General features: G+C 36.0%; 1 protein-coding gene across 1 annotated transcript in view; it reads right to left on the reverse strand.

The window, feature by feature from the left end:
• The window catches only part of WDFY4 (WDFY family member 4), a 403,065-nt gene that overhangs the window by 283,719 nt on the left and 95,186 nt on the right, over positions 1 to 24,160 (reverse strand). The window contains exon 13 of the mRNA XM_044665777.1: positions 13,795 to 13,888. Within this exon, the coding sequence (XP_044521712.1) occupies positions 13,795 to 13,888 (94 nt within the window). The remainder of the gene's footprint in view (positions 1 to 13,794; positions 13,889 to 24,160) is intronic.

Consider the following 24,160-nt stretch of genomic DNA (forward strand, 5'->3'; position numbering starts at 1 on the left):
AAAAGTGATACATTCCACAATATTTGTATTCCCATCAATTCTTAAAGCCAGAGATTATGGTTGAACATGCCTGTCTCTTTTTTAACTGACTCTCATTGGACATGGATTCACATCTTTTCCCCTGGATGACTTCAGCTTAGTAATGCCTTCCTTAAAAACAAAAAACAAAAAAACCTTACTTCTGCCTTAGAGTCACTGTTTTGGTACCAGGTCAGAAGAGTGGTAAGGACTAGGCAATGGAGATCAAGTGACTTGCCCAGGGTTACCCAGCTAGGAAGTGTCGGAGAGATTTTAACCCAGAAATTGCCACCTCTTGGCCTAAGCCCTTCTTGAACCATGGTGGTCTGCTGTTCATTTTGTAATAAATGTAGGCATGTGGCAAGTAGCAGACATATAATAAGTGATTAATATTTATTTACTGATTGATTAAGAGTAAATCTGATCTATACTAAGCAGCCTCTGGTGAGATACTGACTTAAAAGGTAGAATCTCTTAAACATATAAACCAAGAAGTAGACAAAATACCCTACTTTGCTAGATACTGTAACACAAAATAGATAAACACTTCTTTATATAGAAATTAATAATTGTTCCTTTACCCTTATGGCAGGGGGCCTCACTTTTTTTTCATTTAAAGGTTCTTTTGATTGTCTTGTTAAGGATATAGAAACTTTCTCAGAATGATGTTTTTAAATATATAAAATAAAATGGATATAACTATAAAATAAAAGTTTAATTGATACACAGTTATTAAAATAATTTCTAAGAAATTTAAAACCCCTAAAATCATCCATAGACCCATGTAGACTTCAGTACTTGAACACCTACCATATACAGTATTTGAAGTCTTCTATTTGAGACACTGATTTATATACCAATCAAATTGCTTCATAGCCAACTACAAGAAACTTTTTTCTTAAATTGTTGTAAATTTTCTTTATAGGATCATAGACTTAGAGCTAAAAGGAACCTTAGAGATGATCTAATTTAGCCATAATATTTTATAGGAGAGGAAAATGTATATATCTGAGAGATTAAAAAAAAAGGAAAAAGAGCTATTTGTACAAAAATATTGAGAGCAATAGGGTTTGCAGTACCAGAATTGTAAAGTGAAGGGATGTTGTGGCATATAATTGTGATGGAATACTATTGTGCTGTAAGAAATGGTGTGCAAAAGGATTTAAGAAAAACCTGGAAAGACTTGCATGATGCAAAGTATAGGGAATTTGGAGCTCAAAAATTGTTTCAATGAATGTAAAAAAATTTTTACATATAATTGGAAAAAATAGTAAAAGGAGGAAAAAGAAGAGGAAACTGAAGCCCAGAGAGGATGGATGACTTACCTCTAAAAATATATATATACATATATGTATAACCATATAAAAATATGTTTATGTAGATAGATGAAGAGAGAGAGAGAGATTGAGAGAGAGAGAGAGAGAGAAATTGAGAGAGAGAGAGAGAGAGAGAGAGAGAGAGAGAGAGAGAGAGAGAGAGAGAGAGAGAGAGATGATAGAAGAGAGATGATAGAATAGGTATTGGGCTAACCATGTACTCAGAAAGACTTTCCTGCATTTCACTTTTCCATACCAGTCAGACTGGCATTACTATTGTTCTTCAAGCACTATCCTGGCTCCTGGTTTCTTGCCTTTGCACAGGTTGTCTCCAAGCCTAGAATGCTTTCTCTTCTTGCTTCCAATGCTCCTTCAAAGCTCACCTCTACACAAGGACTTTCTTGAACCCTCCAGTTATAGTCTCTCCCATTATATCATGTATATTTTGTGTAAATCTTTTAGGTACTGATACATGTAAGTATTGTCTCCTCTGATAGAATATAAGTTCTTTGAAGTGAAGGACTATTTCATTTTTGTCTTTGTATCCTTAATGCCAAATACAGCATCTGGCACAAAGTAGGCATTTACATTAATGCTTATTGACAGAAAGAAACTGAGAAAGAAAGAAACTGAGACATGAAGAAAATAAGAAGGAAAGAAACAAACAAACAAACAAACAATGAAGCAAGAAGGAAGAAAAGAATGAGAGAAAGAAAGAAAGGAAGGAAGGAAGGAAGGAAGGAAGGAAGGAAGGAAGGTAAGAAGGAACAAAGTAAGGAAGAAAAAGAAAAGAACAAAGGAAGGAACAAAGGAAGGAAGTCCCAAATGTACCTAAAGCAAACTTTGGCTACCTCAACAGATATTCTAAACAATAGTTTAAATTTGTTAATGTAATTCCTATTGAATAACCTAGCTTCTTTATTAAGTCTTTCTTTTATGTACAAATTTCAAACTATCTCAAAGACTTTTTCTTACTCTAGACATCTGTTCAAACATTTTTCTTTCAAAGTCATTATAAACCATAGCCTGCTTTTCTGCGTCCTCAACACATAATGGAAAATAACATTTTGCTTTGAAATTTCTCTTTCCCTTGACTTTCATTACTTGATTTGGTAACTACACTCTTAATTTGGCAGAAGAGTTGGGAAGACAGTCTGTGCAAAAGAAGATGCAAAAATAAAACCACAATGTATTATTAATAAGAATTAAAAAGAAATCTCAACAACTATCCAGTTTTTTATTACCAGCACTTATTGTTGTTGGGGCTTTGGGGGGGGTTTATTTTGCAAATAGGACAAGAATACTTTTAATCCAAAAAAAAAAAAGTTTGCAAAAAAGGGGGAAAATGCTGATACTGGCTAATTAAACTACAAGTTTACTCCAAAATCTGCTCAATATCACCATAATGGAGAATGAGAAATTGATCGCCCTCATTATCATTGCAGTACTGTCAATACTAATATTGCCTTGTTTTGAATAAAATGTACAGTTTTCAATGGTAGTTCCAGGAAAATTGGGTTTTAGTGAAAATATAAACAGTGGCAGGAAACCAGTCTGTTTTTCCCCATACGAATGGATTGATTTTTCCTAACACATATTGCTTACAATGTAAGAGGGAGGTAAGGTGGGTGCAATTAGGATTCTGTGGTAAATGTGTTGGGAGCACAAAGTTGACCAGCAGATTGTATTTTCAGGGCAGAATGTCACATAGCAATTTGTACAATAGTCTTAAGTAGCTCTCAAGTTTCTCCACTTAACAGTTCAGTCTTGAATTTGTTCACTGTTGCATCAGAGATTTTAGCTCTTGATTATAAGGAGTCAGCATATTTAGGGGGAAAGCATGCTCTATTCTGAATTGGAGATTCTAGGTTCAAGTCCCAACCCAGCAACTCACTAGCCATGTGATCTCAGTTAAGTGACTTTTACCTCCTCTCTTGGCCTCAGCTTCTTTATCAATAAAATGAAAGAGCTCTACTAGATGACCACTATGGACTTTTTGAGCTCTAAATCTATGTCCCTTTTTGCAGACTTTCTGTTCTTTTTCTCTAACGCTTTTGAAGATAGATTATCTGAATCTCCTTGTTCCAGTTGTATGAATGGATATATATATATACACATAATATATTTATGTAATATATAACAATATCACATACATAATTATATATAACATAATATATGTATATATACATATTTGTTATATAGTTACATATGCATATATATATGTATATATATATACATATATTCCCTTCTTAGAGGAAGTATTTATTAGTTAACAAAAATCTAGTAACTTGATTTTTTGTTCCATGCAAGTACCATGCAAAAGAAAGCTTCAATATGTTACCAAAGTTTGTGTTCTTCTATGAAGTCTAGGGCGGGGAAGGAAGGAAGAGAAACAGACAAACAAAAAAGAGAGAGGGAAAGGAAGTGAAATAAAGGTGAATTGCCTTGCTAATATATCATATAATAAAGAATTAAGAATTAGCAAGTTTAAGTCAGTAGCCTCTGCTGTATTGTCTCAAGGTGGAAAAAATAGTCTTTTGTAAACCAATGGCTTTTCTCAAAATTAAACCTAGGCCATAATTGCCTTTTTTTCTTTTTATTTCCCCACCTTTCCCAAGACCTTATATATTCCAGAGTATGGCTTGATAGGGATGAAAGGAACCTTAAAGGCCATCTAGTCTAGCAGCCTAGTAAACTGTTTCCTAAAAACTTTTGGGGAAAAGACCTAAATATAAAGCGCCAAATACTGAGTTGAAGCTAGAAACTAGATGGTTTTTCATGTGGGAGGAAGCTTAAAAGTAATTGATCGGTTCTGGTAGTCCTTTGATAAAAACAAATTATTTGAAAAAAATTATTCAAAACTTAAACTACAGGAATATCATAGTCAAGTCCAATTTGAATTAGGAAAACGAACCATATAGCTTGGAACAGAGTGAAACTTTCTTTATATCTGCTTTTATTTGATCTATTTATCTCTTACAATATTTGCAGAAAAGTAATGCTCCCAAATCCACACAATTGTAAACAACTTGGAATCATCACAATTAAGATCATAATACATTTAGAATCTAATAAAACCTTTCAAATTTATTGCCCAGGACCCTCAATTTATAACTAGGAAACTGAGACCCAAGAAGATTACGCAGTTTATTCAAAGTCATACAGATAGTAAAAGAGTCAGGTTTTTAGACCAAACCCTCACTTTATAAAATTTATATAATTATATTAAATTTTATAAAACATTTTTATAAAAAATTTAAAAAAATTTCAATTATACCACTCTGATTCACACTTTCCTTTCAGATCATTGATCTATGAAACCATCCCTGATATCCGCATGCCTGGTACAAGGTCAAAAAAAAACAAAAATAGATTTTTGTGAGTCTTGAAATATTTTGCAAGATCAGATGTAATACCATCTCAGAATGTTCAACAATGTGTTTGTCCACAGGAAGGAGCAGATACAAGTGCCTTCACCAAATCATAATGATTACCAGATAAATCCATTAAATTTTATGTGTATTTTTTTAATTCTTTGCTGCTAAACAGTAACTACTAAAGATCTGCTAATATGAGCTTTCCAGTGAAGGTTCCAAAAGAAGAATTTGAAAGTTCAGTGTGTTGAGCTGTCCTTGCTCATCCTTTATCGATATCACTTAGAGAATGCTTCTAAACTGTTTGGATGACATTCCAGTGGACATGGGGTCTATGTCAAAAATGATTGCATCTTCATTTAATCGTTATTTTGGTCAGGTCAGAAAGAAAGGGCAGGCAAGTATTTTGTTAATATTGATAGAACTACACAAGTTTTATTTCAGCCCACTTCTGGCTTAATCTCCTAAGGTCATCACCCAGCACTGAATCCAAAGGGAAATGGTTGTTTCCTTAGCTGAAAACCAGGATGCATTAACTTTTATTGAGTTTCCCTAATGCTTTGGCAAAGATACATTTGCTGATTTGTCTCTTTTGTTAAGTTCCCAGATTTGCAGAGACTATCGAATCAATTTATTCTTCTTGAACCAAAGCATTTACTTCTGAAGGACTGCTTCTTAGAGATTAGGGGTTCAATGAGAATTCATATGTCCAAGCACTGGAATCATTTTACTCCTATGCCCTTTCATGTGTGCACTTGGGATAGTTTATTGTGCATTATACCTTTTTACTTTAAATGAATCTTATCTATCAGACCTTAAGCCCTATGATGGTGGGGTACTCTGGGACTATGTTTTATTTATCTTTTTCTTCCTTAGTACCAAACAAATGCCTCCTATATACTAATTACTTAGTTCATGACTGCTGAAAATTAAGTGTGAAATACAAATTTACCCTAATTATTTTACCAAATATTAAAGAAAATAACTATAACCAATAAACAGCATATCTTGATGACTTTGTCACAGTGTGACAGGAGGTAAATCATTTTCATTTCATCGGACCTCAGGTTTCTCACTGGTGAAACTAGGGGCTTGTGATCAAATCACCCCTAAGGTTCCTCTTCTAACTCTCAGTCTTTAATTCCTTCCTTTTCCCCTCTCCCTTTTTCTTCCCTTCCCCGATGGATTGAGATCCAGTGGTCTCTGAGGTCCCTTCCAGCTCTAAATTTATAACTGACCTGCTAGTTGAGGGACTCTGGTGAAATCAGGGGAAATCAAGGGAAATCTGGGGAAAACTAGACACTCAGTGCCCCATGTCAAAGGTATCACAATCATAGCCCATTGGCTACCAGTGGCCAACAAAACTCCCAGTGCAGCCTAAACCAGAATAAAATGTCATTGGAAAAATATTTAACTTAAATAAAATACAATACAACACAGTTAATGTTAACTTGTGATTTTCTAAGACGATATGTTCTGGCAGGTATTTGTTTCTATTTGAGTTGGACACCACTGCTTTAGGCAATTCTGTGAGCGTATGATGGGGCAGCTAGGGGATGCTGTAGATAGAGTTCTGGGTCTTGAGTCAGGAAAACCTTAGGTTGAATCTGATTTCAGACACTCATTATATCCTGGGCAAGTCACCCTGTTTGCCTCAATTTCCTCATCTATAAACTGTGCTGGAGAAGGAAATAGCCAACCACTCCATTACCTTTGTCAAGAAAACCCCCATTGGGGTCTCAAAGAGTCAGACAGGACTAGAATGACTGGACAAGTAAGATTACGCATTGCAGAGAAGGCTTCTACTTGCATTTGTAAAGTTGATTCACCAGTTAATTTCCAAAACAGTGAAGTCACCAGACTGGTTGCTATTATATCCCTGTATAAAGGAAATAGAACACTATCTTAAGGAGAATGTGAGCCCTAATAAATGTTGAAGTAGAGTAATGAATGTGTTATGAAGAAAAAAAGCAGAGGGAATCCATATGTCATGATGCCCATCTTTTCAGTTCAAGAAGAGGCTGGGTCATGTGTTAAGATATGAGAAAGAGAGCTGATGAATAGGAAGGAGAAAAGAAAAAGCTTAAAACAGATATTGGGAAAACTGAGCTAAGAAGGGAGTATGGTTTATTCATTATGTGAAATCAGCCCAACTTCCTGTTTTTCTCTAGCAAAATTCATGACCTTTGGAACAGGAATGAAAAAAATTCTATTGATAGTGGTCCTTGGTCTTGAAGAAAGTGCAGATTAAGGATGACAGAAGGCCAGAAGGATAAGGGATTCTTGAGTAATTGTGAGAAATTAAAATCCAAACCCTAAAGACAAAGATGAATATGAAAATCAGAGTGCAGAAGAAGGTCCCAATAAGGGCAAAGAGTATGTGTGATATCTAAACGAGAATGGGAAGGTGGGATTGTAAAGTAGAAAAGGAAACAGATAATGACTTAGTTCCTTTTTTTGAAATTCTAGATTGAGGAAATACCATATATGCAATGTGCCTATATTTTATCCAAACATTTGACAGTGTTTCCTGCTATTCTTATGGAAAATGGGATGAGAAGTGGGCTAAATAATAGTACAATTAACATGGATAGGGAATTGGTTGAAGGATCAAACTCCAAAGAGTAGACATGAATGGTTCAGCTTCGATTTGACATCTCCAATGTTTCCCAGATCTGTTTTTGGCCCTGGGCTGCTTTACATTTTTATAAATGACTTGGATAATGGCACAGATGGCATCTTTATCAAATTATCAAATGACAGAAAGTTGGAAGGGAGACCCAACACACTACAGAAAAGAATCAGATCCAAAAAGATCTTGAGGGGAGAACATGGCAGGCAAAGTGAGGCAAATGAAACATTTAAAACACAAACAAAAGAGATCAAAAGGAATTTCAAGTGGGGACAAAGGCAAGCAGGGCTCTTTTGTTATTTATCATGTTAATTTTAATATACGTTTTAACTACATAATAAATATTTACAGTTTTGTATGCAAAAAATAATCTTGACAAGTTAAAACACTGGGCTAAATGTAGTAAAAATGAAATTTAAAATGATGAACATAAAGTCTTAAACTTAAGTTCAAAGCTCAACTTCACAAGTATAAAATAAAGGGAGGTGTGAACAGAAAGCAGCCTGAAAAAAAGGTTTAGCATTTTAAGGTATTATAAATGCAATGTGAGTCAACAGTATGATAGAGCCTTTAGGAAAACTAATGGAATTTTGAGTATCATTAACAGAATCTGTAGTGTCTAGGACTGGGAAAGTGATAGTTATACTGAATGAATGAATGAATGAATGAAAAGGCATTTTCAAGTGCTTACTCTGTACTAGAACTAAGTTAAGAACTGGAGACACAGATACAAAAGCAAAGACAGTCTCTGCCTTTAAGGAATCAACATTCTAAGAGGGAAAATAATATACTTGGGAGACTGGGGTCAGGAATGATGATGACGATAAGCATGTATATAGTACATTGTTATCATTCAATCATTTCAATCACATTTGACTCTTGGTGACACTATTTGAGAGTTTCTTGGCAGAGATACTGAAGTGGTTTGCCATTTTCTTCTCCAGCTCAATTTACTGATGAGGAAACTGAGGCATATGGGGTTTAGAGACTGGCTCAGGGTCACGCAGATACTAAATATCTGAGACTGGATTTGAACTCAGATCTTCCTGACTCCAGGCCCAATTCTGTACCCATTATACTACCTAGATGCCCCCAAGGCATTGTTATATCTTTTAATGAAGTGTGAAAATTTGGAGCAATTCAGGAAGGAGTGCATAATTTTAAGTGTAAACCCCAGCAAATGTTCAATGAATCCTAGTATCTTCCTCTCTGATACTGGTTGGAGATTTTTACAGAAATAGTGCTCATTTGAGTTATGTTTTAGTTCTTAAATGTACTTCATAAATCCAGGAGTTAAAACTGAAAGGACCAGTTAGACCACTTGGAGGCCAAATAAACCATTGCCTTTATTAGAAAACCAAGGCTGGGGAAACTGACTCGTCCAAGGTTATTCAAGGAGCAAAAATCAGAGAAAGGATTTGAATCCAGCTTCTTTCCTCCAGAACCATCATTCTTTGCCCTGATACCATGTTATGTAAATGTATCATGTCTTCTTCAATGGTGCTTCTATATTTAATTTTTTAATTTTTTAAATTTATTTTTATTGATTAATTAAGAAAATTTTTCCATGCTTATATATTTTAGAAGACTTTCAGTAGTTAGAGCACTGATCCTGAAGTCAGGAAGACCTGAGTTGAAATCTGATCCCAAAGGCTTCCTAGCTGTGTGACCCTGAGCAAGTCACCTAATTTCTGAATGCCTGACAAATGGAGCCACTGGAGAAGGAAATGACAAATCACTTCTGTATCCTTGCCAAGAAAACCCCAAGGATAGCTATGGTCCATAGAGTTATTAAGAGTCAGATATAACTGAGTAACTGAACAACAACAAAACATTTCAGAAGCTGTTTTCAAGATCATCTAGATTTTAGAAATGTGTGATGGTTTATCTATCAGTACCAAAATATCTGATTTAAATAAATAATTTTACTTTTTAATTTTGTAGAAACTGAGCTGCAAACCAGAGGCATCATACTAGAGTATGAAAAGACATAAGATAATGGAGTCAAAGGACCTGGATTAAAATCCTAGGCTGGTTATTTATTGTATTTATAACACTGGGAAAGTTACGTTCACCTGTTTAGAGCTCACTCTCACCATTTTCAAAATAACTAGCTGATCTCTAACATCTCTTTCATCTCCCAACAGTGAGAAATCCACTGTGCAGCTCTTGACATAGAGAGCTTTCCTTCAGGGAAGGCAGGGGATTAAGCCCTTGCATAATATCTACTATGGGGAGCACTTTTACAGATATTATATTATTTGCTCCCCAAAACAACTCCCAAGTATAATTATTATTATCCTTATTATTTTACAGTTGAGGACACTGAAGAAGACAGATATTAAGTGACTTGTCCATAGTCACACATCTCATCTGACCCTAAAAATACCCAGCAGTTGCTATTATTGTCCCTATTTTAGTGCTGAGGAAACTGAGACAAACAGAGGTTAAGTGACTTGTTGAGTGTCTGTGATTTGAACTATTGAGTGATTTGATGCTGGTAAGAGATATGAACTCGGGTTTTTATAACTCCAGGCTCAGGACTCTATCCACTGCCACCACCACTTGCCTTTTCATGGGCAATCAGAAATGATTTTCCAAAAACTCAATAACGATAGCAACCAAAAAAAAACAAAAACAAAAACAAAAAAAAACAACAAACAACACAATATAAATTGAATTACACTCATGACCAGAAAGCACTAAATTAAAGAGTCCCCATTTCTCCAACCCAAGCATCTTTTCCTCATGGGCAAGTAATTCCTATCTGCTGACCTTACCGAAAAGAACTCCCATCTGAGTCCATTTGAGTTATATATATACATACCCTTCTAGGGCCAACATTCCTCCTAGCGAGCCCAGCTGGATACTAACTATTGTGCCTTGTGCCCAATCAGCAACACTTACTGCTGAATTCCAACCAGTCTAATAGTGATTCCTGGGGATGATGTAAGAGACCCAAAAAACAGCTGGACTGTCAGCTTCCAAGAGGAGGCTACAATGCTGGCATTTTGAAAAATAATCACTTAAGTCATTAATGGTGTAAATGTGACTTGGCTATCAATGAAAGCGAATGAATATTGGACCCCCTTGAGGACATTTGCATGAGCTGCTTTTTTAAATGACATCTGTCCTTGAAAATAACATCTGCTTCTTTTCAAGGGGTAGGAAAAAAACGTTAGAAGAACATTTAAGTAATAAGTGAGTTAGAATGCAGAGAATGCTGGAAACTTTGACAAACTGCATCAAAGGAGATGGGAAATTCTGCAGCTTTCCACACTTTTATAACACTGCCATCTACTGAGAGTTTGCTGATCTCTTTTTCTATCCCCAGGATGTCTTTCAGAGCCTTACAGTCAGTTTCATTTCAGCCCTTTCCTGCCTGGCTTTGTATCTCATTCAATTAATTATTCTATTTATTGTTATGAGATTTCCCCCTCCAGAAATTAATTACTCTAATTATCAAACTTTTAATAGTTGCTGATTTGGCATATGCAGAAAACATTTGAGAAAAATCACACCACTACATTTCATTTGCATCTTTGGGAGACATTGGTGAGCAACCTGATTTTTTTTTCCCTAAATTGCTTATTGTGACTTGAACAGAGTAAAAACATTTAATCAGATGGAACCTCTATTTGCATGACTAATTTTTCTAATTATGGCAGCACATTTAGAAAACTAAAACTCACTTAGGCAGATCCTGGACTATGGAAACCCTCAGGATATACCTATATATATATGGCATATGTGGCCCTTGATTCATCTATCTGTTAGCTGAATCATTTTAATTTGTCTTTTTTTTGCAATACATTTTTGTATAATAGAGGAAAAAAAAGCAAACCTGAGGTTTCTTCTACCTCTAATTCCTATGTCGTTGTTGTCCAGTCATTTTCAGTCATGTTCAAATTGTCGTTATCCTTTTGGGGTTTTCTTAGCAAAGATACTGGAGTGATTTCTCATTTTCTTCTCCAGCTCATTTTACAGATTAAGAAAGGGAGGCAAAGTGGGTTAAATGTATTGCTCATAGTCATACAGCTAGTAAACATCTGAAACTGGATTTGAACCCAGGAAGATGAGACTTCCTGACTCCAGGCTCAGCATTCTATCTACTGTGCCACCATATTTAAGGATGAAGATGATCTAAAACACTGAATTTGTCAATGTTTAATCCAGGTTTTTTCCCTATTTAAATACAGCCTGGGTAACTAGAAGTCCATCAGTCTCTAAACTAATAGGGTATGACCTATAGGAATTTCATGATTTCATTTCCAAGAAGAGCCAAACCTCACCCAAGAGTGCCTGAGATTTCCCTATGAAATATAGCAAGGCCTGGTCTGAGGTTTAATCTATTTTTATTTATTAACTATATTATTAAAGCAGTTAATCCATAAAATAGTCATTCTTTCTCATTCAATGTTTAACAAAAAAAGCTATTTTAGGCTGAGGGATTTAGAAAGTAAGAGGTATTCTAGTTATTTAATATCTCCACTGTCTTCATCTCAATCCCCATTGCTCTCACCAAAGTGATCAAGGATTTAATTAAATCTAGTGTCTTTTTCTAAGTCTTCATCCTTCTTGATCTCTCTGTAGTCTTTGACAAAGTCAAAACCCTCTCCTCCAGATTATTTTCTCTTCTCTAGGTTTTATGACACCACTCTCTCCTGGTTCTCCTCCTATCGATCAGACCACTTTTCAGAGACCTTTGCTGAATCTTTCTCCAGGTCATACCACTTACTAAGGTATCTTCTAAGTCCATTTCCTGAGCCTTCTACTCTTCTCTTATTCTATCATCTCACTTGGTGATGTCATCATTTTTAATTTCACTTCTCACTTAGGTAATTTTCAGATCAATTTACTGAGCCTCTCACTTGATCTCCAATCTCACATTATTACCAGTTTCTGTGCCTGTTGAACCTTGGACTGGATGACATCTCAAACTCAACCAACTCATTATCTGTTTTCCTAAAACTTTCCTTCTTTCTTTATTGTTGAGGATATCTCCATTCTCCCAGTAATTTAAGCTTAGAAATTTTCATATCTTATCTCCCCATTTACACTCACTCGACAGGTCCAATATGTGGCCAATTCATGTAATTTCTACCTTCTTAACATCTCTCCCCCATGTTGTCTTCTGCCTTCTCCCTACTTCCACTACCCCGGTACAGGCTCCAATCACTTTTTGCTTAGTTTCTCAGGTCAGCCTCTATCACCTCCCTACTCAATAGCCCTCTGCTCCCTATAGCATCAAATATAAAATCCCCTGTCTTTCAAAGTTCTTCACAACTTGACCTCTCTCTATGTTTCTAATCTTCTCACATCTTATTCTTCTTCACATAATCTGTGATCCAGCAACACTGAACCCCATGCTACATCTTGTACAAGACATACAATCTTTCTTGACTCCATTATTTTACTCTGGTTGTGGTCCCCCAGGTCTGGAATCTTTTTTCTCCTTTTTCTGGTTTCTTTGGTTTCCTTTATGTCACAACTCAAATCTCAACTTTTACATAGATAGGATCATAGAATAAGGACTGGAAGGGACCAGAGTCCTTGGAATTTAGAGATCCTTAACCTCATTCAGTCCCAATTATATCTCATAGCTTCATCCCTAAGATGAGGAAACTGAGGCTGAGAGTAGTAATAAAAGCAATAATAGCAAAACACAGCACTGACAAATTTATAAAACACTTTACATATTATCTCCTCTGATTTTCAAAACAAGCCTGTAAAGGAGGCATGATTATTATAGATGAGGAAACTAAGCCTGGAGGAAACAATAAATTGTTAGGAAGTGTCTAAAACAAGGGCAAGTAGGAGGAAAAATGGATAGAGCTCTAGACCTGGAATCAAGAAGATACATCTTTGTGAGTTCAAATCTAGCCTTAGACACTCAGTCAAGTCACTTAACCCTATTTGTCTCAGTTTTATCATCTATAAAACAAGCTAAAGTAGGAAATGTTAGACCACTCCAGTATCATTGCTAAGAAAAACTCAAATGAAGTTATGAAGAGTCAAACACACCGAAAAATGACTGGACAACTGAAAAATTGTTAAAGCAGGATTCAAACTCAGTTTGAATTCCTAACTTCAAATGGCACTTATTCAACTGACTTTCAAGAAGCATTTTCCTGATATGACCCTTTCCCAAGGGATTGATAACATAGTTTCCCTAACTGAATGATCTCTTCACTAAATGACCTTAAACAGGTTCTTCTAGTTCCAGCTTCTATAATCTCTGATGTCTTTTTTTCCTTCTGATAAAAAGTGATTGGAGACATTGCCCTGCCACTGTCAGCATTGAAGCTCATTTCCTGTTGAAATATCTTACAGGATATTCCAAAGCCCAAAAGATGCTATTTAATAGTGGTTCAGAGTAAGAGTGTGATTAAGAGGAGAGAGTTATAAGTAATTAGTCAGGCATAACAAAGAAAACATCTAGTAACAACCATACCTGCAGGTGATCTTCATGGTACACGGAAGGAAGCAGCCTGAGCATGACACAGACTACCCCAGGGTGCATGATAACATCATCAACATCATCCATCCTAGACAAAATAGAAAGAAAAAACATGAAGAACTCCTGGGAGAACTTGTGGAGGGGGAAGAGGAAATCTTCAGGGTTGGACTTTTAGGGCTGGACTTTGGGGAATTAATCTGTCCAAGGAGCCCCAAATGTTAGCCCATCATTTATGGTAGTTTTATTAATGCTAAAAATTCCTGGAAAGAACTCACATGTCCAACCATGAGGGAAAGCCTGAACAAAATAGAGTGTGTGATCTGAACAAGAGAAAGGATGTGTTCTATCTCAGAAACATCTTTTCTGGGTGATGCTGGGCAAATTGCTTAAACTCTTAGGTCTCTGTATACAACATTCTCCTGGATCTGCTCCTTTCACTCTGCATCAATTCCTCAAGGTCATTCCACTTCACATGGAATTCCTCCAGTTCATTTTTCCTTTGAGCACAATAGTATTCCATCACCAACAGATATGACAATTGTTCAGCCATTCCCCAATTGAAGGGAATACCCTCATTTTCCAGTTTTTTGCCACCACAAAGAGCACAGCTATAAATATTTTTGTACAAGTCTTTTTCCTTATTATCTCTTTGGGGTATAAACCCAGCAGTGGTAAGGCTGGATCAAAGGGTAAGCAGTCTTCAAAAGCCCTTTGGACATAGTTCCAAATTGCCATTCAAAATGGTTGGATCAATTTACAACTCCTCCAGCAGTATATCAATGTCCCAATTTTGCCACATCCCCTCCAACATTCACCATGTTCCTTTGCTGTCATGTTAGACAATTTGCTAGGTGTAAGGTAGTACCACAGAGTTGTTTTGATTTGCATTTTTCTAATTATAAGGGATTTAGAACAATTTCACGTGCTTATTGATAGTTTTGATTTCTTTATCTGGAAATTCCTTATTCATGTCCCTGGCCCATTTGAGGAATGGCTTGATTTTTTGTACAATTGATTTAGCTCCTTGTAAATTTGAGTGATTAAATCTTTGTCAGAAGTTTTTCTTATAAAGATTTTTCCCCCAATTTCTTGCTTCCCTTCTAATTTTGGTTGCATTGGATTTGTTTGTACAAAACCTTATAATTTAATGTAATCAAAATTATTACTTTTACATTTTGTAATTTTTCTGACTCTTGCTTGGTCTTGAAATCTTTCCTTTCCCAAAGATCTGACAGGCATGCTATTTTGTATTCACCTAATTTACTTATAGTTTTCTTCTTTATATTCGTCATTCATCCATTCTGAATTTATTTTGGTGTAGGGTGTGAGATGTTGATCTAAACATAATCTCTCTCATACTGTTTTCCAATTTTCCCACAGTTTTTGTCAAATAGTGGATTTTTGTTCAAAAAGCTGGGATCTCTGGATTTATCATAAACTGTTCTGCTGAGGTAATTTACCCCAAGTCTTGTACTGATCCTCCCTTCTGTCTCTTATCCAGTTCACTATTGTTTTGATAACTTTATGGTACTTTTTATAGTAGTTTATAGTATCATATAGTACTATTTTTTATAGTGCTTTATAGTAAAGTTTAAGATCTGGTACTGCTCAGCAAGCTTACCTTGATATTCTCGATCTTTTGTTCTTCCAAATGAACTTTGTTATAGTTTTTTTTCTAACTCAGTAAAAAAGTTTGTTGGTAATTTGATAGACATAGCACTGAATAAGCAAATTAATTTGGGTAGGATTGTCATTTTTATTATGTTAGCTTGTCCTACCCATGAGAAATTAATGTTTTTCCAATTGTTTAGATCTAGTTTTAATTGTGTGGTAAGGGTTTTGTAGATGTGTTCATATAATTCCTGTGTTTGTCTTGTCAGATAGATTCCTAAGTATTTTATATTGTCTAGGGCAGTGATGGGCAAACTATGGCCCACAGGCCAGATTCGGACCCCTGAAATGTTCTATCTGGCCAGGTGACATTGTTCCTAATCTGACGAAAACAATAAGTAGGATGCAATACAATGAAACCTCGAAATAGTTGCCTTAGAAACAGACTGACAGATGAGCATTTCCTTTCCTTTGGCCCCCTCTTTAAAAAGTTTGCCCATCACTGGTCTAGGGTGACTTTAAATGGAATTTCTCTTTCTAACTCTTGCTGCCAGGATGTGTTGGGAATACATAAAAATGCTGATGATTTATGTGGGTTTATTTTTTATTTTGCAACTTTGCTAAAGTTGTAGATTATTTCCACTAGTTTCTTAGTTGATTCTCTAGGATTCTTTAAGTATACCATCATATCATCTGCAAAGAGTGATAGCTTAGTCTCCTCACTGCTTATTTTAATACCTTCAATTTCTTTTTCTTCTCTAATTGCTACTGCTAGTGTTTCTAGTACAATATTAAATAATAGAGGTGATAATGGGCATCCTTGTTTCATGCCTGATCTTATTGGGAAGGCTTCTAATTTATCCCCATTGCATATGATGCTTGCTGATGGTTTTAAATATATACTGTTTATTATTTTTAGGAAAGGTCCTTCTATTCCTGTATTTTCAATAAGAATGAGTGCTGTATTTTGTCAAAGGCTTCTTCTGCATCTATTGAGATAATCATGTGATTTTTGTTGGTTTGCTTTTTAATATGGTCAATTATGTGGATGGTTTTCCTAATATGGAACCATCCTTGCATTCCTGGTATAAATCCCACCTGATCATGATGAATAACTCTCATGATCACTTGCTGGAGTCTATTTGCTAGTATTCTATTTAAGATTTTTGCATCTATATTCATTAAGGAGATTCGTCTGTAGTTTTCTTTCTCTGTTTTTGGTTTTCTTGGCTAGAGAATCAGTACCATATTTGTGTCATAAAAGGAATTTGGTAGAACTCCTTCTTTGCTTATTTTATCAAATAGTTTGTGTAGTATTGGGATTAATTCCTCTTTAAATGTTTGATAGTATTCACTTATGAATCCATCAGGCCCTGGATATTTTTTTCTTAGGGAGTTCTGTGATGGCTTGTTCAATTTCTTTTTCTGATATGGGATTGTTTAAGTATTTTATTTCTTCTGCTGTTAATGTAGGCAATTTATTTTTGTAAATATTCATCCATGTCATCTAGATTGCTGTATTTATTGCTATATAATTGGGTGAAATAGTTTTTAATGATTGCCTTATTTCCTCTTCATTAGAGGTGAGGTCTCCCTTTTCATCTTTGATACTATTCATTTGGTTTTCTTTTTCCCTTTTAATTTATTTTATTTTATTTTCTTCTTTCCTTTTTTATTAGATTAATCAGTACTTTGTCTATTTTATTTGTTTTTTTTTCCAAGTACCAGCTTCTAGTTCTTATTTATTAATTCAATAGTTCTTCCACTTTTGATCTTATTAATTTCTCCTTTATTTTTTAAGATTTCTAATTTAGTTTTTATCTTGGGATTTATAATTTGTTCATATTCTAGTTTTTTAATTTGCATGCCCAATTCATTGACCTCTGCTCTCCCTAATTTGTTAATATAATCTTAGAGTTTTTAATCTGATATCATTGGGCTTCTTCTTGTCTTTTTAAATATTGTGAGAAACATATTTCAATATAATTAGCTTCCTTTGTAATTCTACGTAATATTTTACATATAAAAATATTATGAGAAGGAATTCACTGGCTTTACCCAACAGCCAGTAGAGTTCGTGACACAATAAAAGCTATGAACTCCTCATAAATAATTAAGATTATGGTTTATATACATTTTTATTGATTGAACTTGTGGATATGTATTTCTATTGAGAGTTGCTAAGTATGGATTTTGTTAAAGTCTTGTTTTATGGCCCAACAAATCAAATAAAGGTCCTACTTGGGCTGTTAAGATACAATTTCTAAATGTCCCATAATGCAAATCACAGGCTAAATTCTGCCTTTCCTTAACTTCCAAATCTGACCAAGTTACTTTGGGGAAGTCTTCCTCTGCCTTCTTTCACACTACAGAGGCAGGAATGCTAGATTTCAAGTTGGGAAACTTGTATTCCTGATTGAGCTACTTCCTAACTATGTTCCCTTGAGCAAATTCCCTTGAGCTCAGTATCTCAGTTTCCCTATCAGTGAAATGAAGATGTCAACAATTGCCTCATCTACCTCACAGGGTTGCTATGAGGAAGGTGCTTTGGAAATTCTGACAGTCTGAAATGTGAGTAGCTACTACTTGTAATACTCAAAATTTTAAAAATAAAACCACCACAGTGAACCTGACTCCATGCTAAGAGCAAGAAGAATTAATGACTCCTTATCAAGGAAAAGAAAAGCAGCACATTTTGAAGATAAATTAGACAATACAACAAAAAGCAACATCATACTTTTAAGCCCCTTGAAAATCTTTTTTTGGCCTACTTGGTATAAAATTTTCCATCTGTCTCCTTCTCCATTGTTAATTAAACTTTCCTTTTCTCAAGAGCAAGTGCTAGAGACAAGTAAACCCACTTCTCACTCAGTGTTGTTATTATTTTTTAATTTATTTTGTTCAAGGTGTTCAGGGAAGAGTAACACTTCTAGCATGAGAAATTGCCAAGCACTTCTCCGGGATCCTTTCCTCCTTTGATGTCTTCCTGCCACCCAGTTCTTGGCTGTGGTTCCAAGAAACTGTAGCATGCCCAGTGTGGGCACACCCTAGTAAAGTCACTTCATCAGGCAGGTTAAATCAGGTTGAGGATAACCAACAAGCTTCAAAGCTATTGGTGAATTAGTGGAGTGTCTACCTCCTGTATGTGAAGACTACCCTCACCTCCCGTGAAATGGGTAGATGAGAAAAATTTGTTCCAGTAACCACAAAGGCAGTTACAGCAGGCATGATGGAGAACTTAAAGCTTAGTCAGACATCAAAGAAGCTCAGGTCATCTACTGCATCCTGAGCCACCACCAGTCATCTTGACTTTTGTCTTGCTGCCAGACTTGGATGACTCTGAGAGTGAGACTGACAACTTTATGCAACTCTGCCTCAATTAAAATCCAATTTATAAGTAAAACAAAACATTCCCAGCAATTTCATTTTGGTCCTTGTTGAGGAGTAGTTACAGTGCTTTCCCTAATATTTATTATTACAGATGTTTGGTATTTTAGGGATCTTCTGTGCTAAATAGGTTTGGGGGAAGGAAAGCAATTGTGGCTCAGAATATTTTCCAAGTTAAAAGCTGCTGATTTATAAATGAACTTCAGAAACTCATCCCATAATTTGAAGACTATATGATATGCTGGAATATTACTATTACTGCCTGTGGCATAACCACAATTAATATAATCTGAACTACATTTACTTAGCAAATATTTCAGTTCTTGTTAGGTAAAAATAAAATGCAAGTTCTTTGAAGGCAGAGATAGTCTTACTGTTGTCTCTGTATCCCCAATATTTGTACAACACTTACACATAATGGGTACATAAAAATGTTTGTTGATTGATGTGTTTTTATCTTTGCAGGAGGATAAAAAATATAATGTTTTTTATCTCTCAGCACAACATTTCACACTATATTCCAGCCAGTTTGGATCCACTCATTATTCCTAGAGCTAGTCACTTTCTCTACCATTTTTATGACTGTGCTATGAAGACTGTTCATAATATCTCTGTGTATTATTCACTAACTGCTTCCTTCAAGAAAGACACTGCTAAGGTGCCACCATTTCTATACCTCCTTTCCTATTTTCTCTAGGCAGGAGACCTCTCTTCTTCCTTAAATTCTTATTTTATTGAGCTTCATTTTCATTTTCCTTTCAGTTATTTCTTCATTCCCAGTTTAGTTGTTCCTTAAGGACAGAGATCATGTTTTACCTAGAACACTGACATGTGTTTTAGGAACTTAAGAATCCAATGATATGACTATATCTATGATTATACAGATTGTAGGGAACTCTCAGGTAAAGAAATTCCCTCAGAAGTTATCTTGGCTGTTTAGAGCACTCGTGTAGCCAGGATGTGTCAGAGGAGGGAAATGAACTCAAACCTTCCTGACTCCAAAGTCAGATCTTTAGCCACTACACCAGTGATGGGCAAACTACTGCTCGTGGGCTAGATGCGCCCCCTTGAAAGGTTCTATCTGGCTGTGCAACATTATTTCTAATCTGACAAATATAATGAGTAGGATACAATACAATGAAACTTTGAAAGAGTTGCCTTAGAAAAAGACTGAGAGATGAGCATTTCCTTTCCTTTGGCCTCCTCTTTAAAAAGTTTGGCCATCACTCTACTACACTATGACCATTTCCACAGTAGAAACTGAGTATATGTGACTTGAATTGAATTGAATTCATGATCTCAAGAAGTTTAAACTCTAATTAGGAGGACATGTGAAGATAAGTGATATAAGATAAGAAGTATCACAAAACAGAGCTAGATGGACTAATTACAGAAAGTAAATGTCATGCTTCTGTAACAGGGAGTAAATAGGATATGGCAAGTCCCAAGGGGGACCTTCATAGAAGAGAGGGAACTTGAGGTAAGCACTGAAAAATAAGTAGGACTTGGGTAAGTTGAAGAAAGAGTGAAGACATTTCAGGTCAGGTAATGGCTTTGCTGGGACATGGAAAGAAAAGTGTTCAAGTAGGAGCTAAAGGCAAAAAGCAAGAGTGAATATATTATTCACAGGGACATGGGGATTGGTGTTAAAGTAGCAAAAGATTCATGTAAACAGATTGGGAAATGCAAGGCAGCTGGAAAGTCAGATTCCCAGGCGAGGGACTTATCCTTACATACGTAGTTGGAGGCATAGAATCTATCCTAAAGACAACACAAACTACTAATGGTTTTTCGAGTTGGGCATTAAGAAAAGCAGACTAGTTATTGAAGAGCATATTATACTCAATGGGAGAAGGGTCATTTTATTAATAAAGTGGACCTTAGAGTCGACATTATAGAGAGATTATTTTTACACCAAATGGTCAGATATGGAGAGGTTTATATCTCATAATTTGCCCAGTCTCATGGACTGAAGAAAGAGTTGTGAAGAAAAGATAGGTTTGTACTAAGTAGACTTTGAGATTCCTTATAATTCTAGCATTCTGCAGTTCTTATGGAGACACTGGATTAAGCAATATTCAATTCATTTCAAAATGCACTTATAAACCATCTACTCTGTTCATGGTGCTATACAAGGTGCTAAAGAGTAATTTATAGACAAAAATGAAAATGGTATCTGACTTTAGGAACTTTCTATCTTACTGGAGGAATACAATATATTCATAGATAAGTAAACAGGAAAAATCAGGAAAGGTTTAGAATAAGAGTTCAAACATTTAAGTGCCTACCAGGTGTTTTGCATTGCATTAAGTGCTAGGGATATTTAAAAATGCAAAATAAAATTCCCCTTTCTCTTAAAGAGGTCATAATCTGATAAGCGTCACCCTAAGTATGTTTCTAGGTAGTGGATGGAGCTAGGAAAAATGAAGAGATTTATTTTATGAGAGAGAGGAGGTAACCAATGGACCAAAGTCATGGAAGACATAGCAATGTTATGATCCAGTTGCAGATAACACAGATGACTCAGTGCTAAGTCATGAAACATATACTGCATATCAAGAACAAAATTGCCATCCTATCAATGCATAACACCATCAATGGAATGTGAAAAAGCTTCTGCAGGATTGAAATCAAAAGATTCTTTTATACCAGAGGGGAGAAAATGGGGAAAGCCTCAGTTATTCTTCTTAATCTTGTTTCACATTCCCTTTTCACAATAAGAAAGTCTTCCTAAGGAGAGCCAACTGGGAGGAAAAGTATGACATTGGAGGATCTAGTAAAAAGCCAACCTCCTGACTCTTAGCTCCCAGGCTTCCAGTTGTTAGCTGGTGCTTCTACTTAGAAAGAAAGACAAAGAGCTTTATAGACACAGCACACCACCCAGATGAAGCTTAAGGGCTATTAGCACCGCTAATCCATGGGAAGGCAGCTGGAGCAGCTATTCTGGAGCAGTGGGGACACCAGATTTACATCAAGTTTAGAGTCAATTAAAACAGTTTGAGCTCTCCTAATCATAAAAACCACAAGGAGAAAAGGGTCTGCCTCAAGATTTAGGGCACTGGCAGGGATATTATTCAACATAAAGGGGAAACAGTTCAACCAGTCACAGTGTTCAGAGTTTCTTACCTAGTCTTTATTATCTTTCTCTAATGAACACACCAATTGGAATATAATTGACTCTGCTCTTTCCTGTATGAGATGGACATAGAGACTACCTGAGTTTGGTTATGGGGCAAAGGGAAAGGTGCTATTAAACCAAGAGCAAAGACCCATCAGAAACAAATTGATAATGACTTAGAATTAGAAAGGGTTTTAGACATCATCTAACCCAACTACTTTATTATACAAATAAGGAAAATGAGGCCAGAAAATTCAAGTGATTTGGCCAAAGGGCCATAGCTAACCCGTAGTCTTTAGTGTGAAATCCTGGGTTATTTCTATTGCACTAGACTACTATTACAGGTTTTTTTTTTACTTTATCTTATTTACTTTATTTGTTTGTTATATTGAAGTTCTCAGGGACTTCCAGGTTAAGATGGCTGCAGGGTAGAAGCAGGGCTCTTAACTCTACTAACCAACCTATATATGATACCTCAATAGGACACAAAAGCCAAATCCAGATGAACAAAGGGACCCCAAAACAGGGCGCAGCATCTAAGGTATGTGGGATTTGGGCATTTCCACGCTATAAGGAGGTGAAATACCTCTCAATAAAACTCGAGCTGATCAATCCTCCCCCACCCAACCTACAGTGCTGGTGCCAGCACACAAGAGTTAGAGCAAGGGTGGGGCATTCACTAAGTTCTTGGCAGCTAACTAAGATCACCAGGCCTGCTCCTGAGAGCAACAAGACTTAAGACCCCAAGAGGCTAAAGAACACAGACCTTGAGAATGGACCTCGGGCATGGACCATGGGCACAGGCCTAGAGTGATGGGGTGAAAGACAGTGGAAGCAGCTTGTGCTGAGACTTGTAAAGGAGCCTTGAGCAGAGGAACAAGAATGAGGCAATATCTATGGTCCTGGCAGCTGACTGGGACCACCAAGAGGCTTGATCTTGAGAAGAGTTAGACTTGAGACCCCAGGAGCCTAAAGAGTGCAGACCTTGGGTGCAAGGATATAGCTGAGAGGGGTGGCACTGCTCTGAGGCTCATAAAGTAGCCTCAGGCAAAAACTGATCCATAGTTCCATGCACAGAGAGCTTGCCCTCCTCACTCAGACTTCTGACTGAGAAGTAAAAACCAGCATAATAATGGCAAGCAATGCCCAAGAACTAACCAAGAGAAAGAACAAGAGGAAAGCATTAACACTTGATAATTTTACACAGAAAAATCCATACAACAGAGCAGACAGCAGAGGAGGACAAACAAGTAAACACATCCAAACCTTCCCCCCAAAAATGAAAATTGGTCACAAGTGCCTGAAGATTTCAAATCTGAGATCATGAGAAAGATAGAAGAGATTTGGCAAGAAAAGTAGGAATAGCTCAAAAGGAAACTAACAGGTAAAAAGACAGAAACTCCCAATTGGAGAAAGATGCCCCAAAATCAAACAAAATGATAAGCAAATTGGAGACCCAAATTAAACAGCAGGAAAACAAGATAGACCAAATCAAAAAGGAAAATCTAAAGATTACAGCAGAAAACCAGTCTCTAAAGACCAGAATCGGGCAAGTAGAAGTCAGTGATCTTTGCAAGACTGCAAGAAATAATAAAATAAAGTCAAAAGAATGACAATATAGAAGGAAACATGAGATATCTCACTGAGAGAATGACAGATCAAGAAAACAAGTCTAGAAGAGATCATTTGAGAATCATTGGTCCTCCTGAAAAAGCAGAAATTAATAGAAATTTGGACTCCACACTACAAGAAATTATAAAAAAAACTGCCCTGATGTTCTTCAACAAAAGGGCAAAATAGACATTGAAAGAATCCAAATATCACCCTCTAAACTAAACCCTCAAAATTCAACACCCAGGAATATAATTGCCAAATTCAAGAGTTTCCAAGTCAAAGAAAAAATATTACAAGAAGCCAGAAAGAGACAATTCAGATATCAAGGAACACCAATCAGGATTATACAGGATCTGGCAGCCTCTACACTAAAAGACCACAAGGCTTGAAATATGATATTCAGAAAGGCAAGAGAACTGGGTCTACAACCAAGAATCACCTACCCATAAAAACTGACTATATACTTTCAGTGTAAATATGGGCATTCAACAAGAGAGAAGATTTCCAAGTATTTGTAAAGAAGAGACCAGAACTAAATAGAAAGTTTGATATCCAACCACAAAAATCAAGAGAGATATGAAAAGTAAATAAGAAAGAGAGGGGAAAGAAAGAAAACTCTTATTTTTAAAT

The sequence above is a fragment of the Gracilinanus agilis genome, chromosome 2 (genome assembly GCF_016433145.1).
Source record: "Gracilinanus agilis isolate LMUSP501 chromosome 2, AgileGrace, whole genome shotgun sequence".
Classification (NCBI taxonomy): Eukaryota; Metazoa; Chordata; class Mammalia; order Didelphimorphia; family Didelphidae; genus Gracilinanus; species Gracilinanus agilis.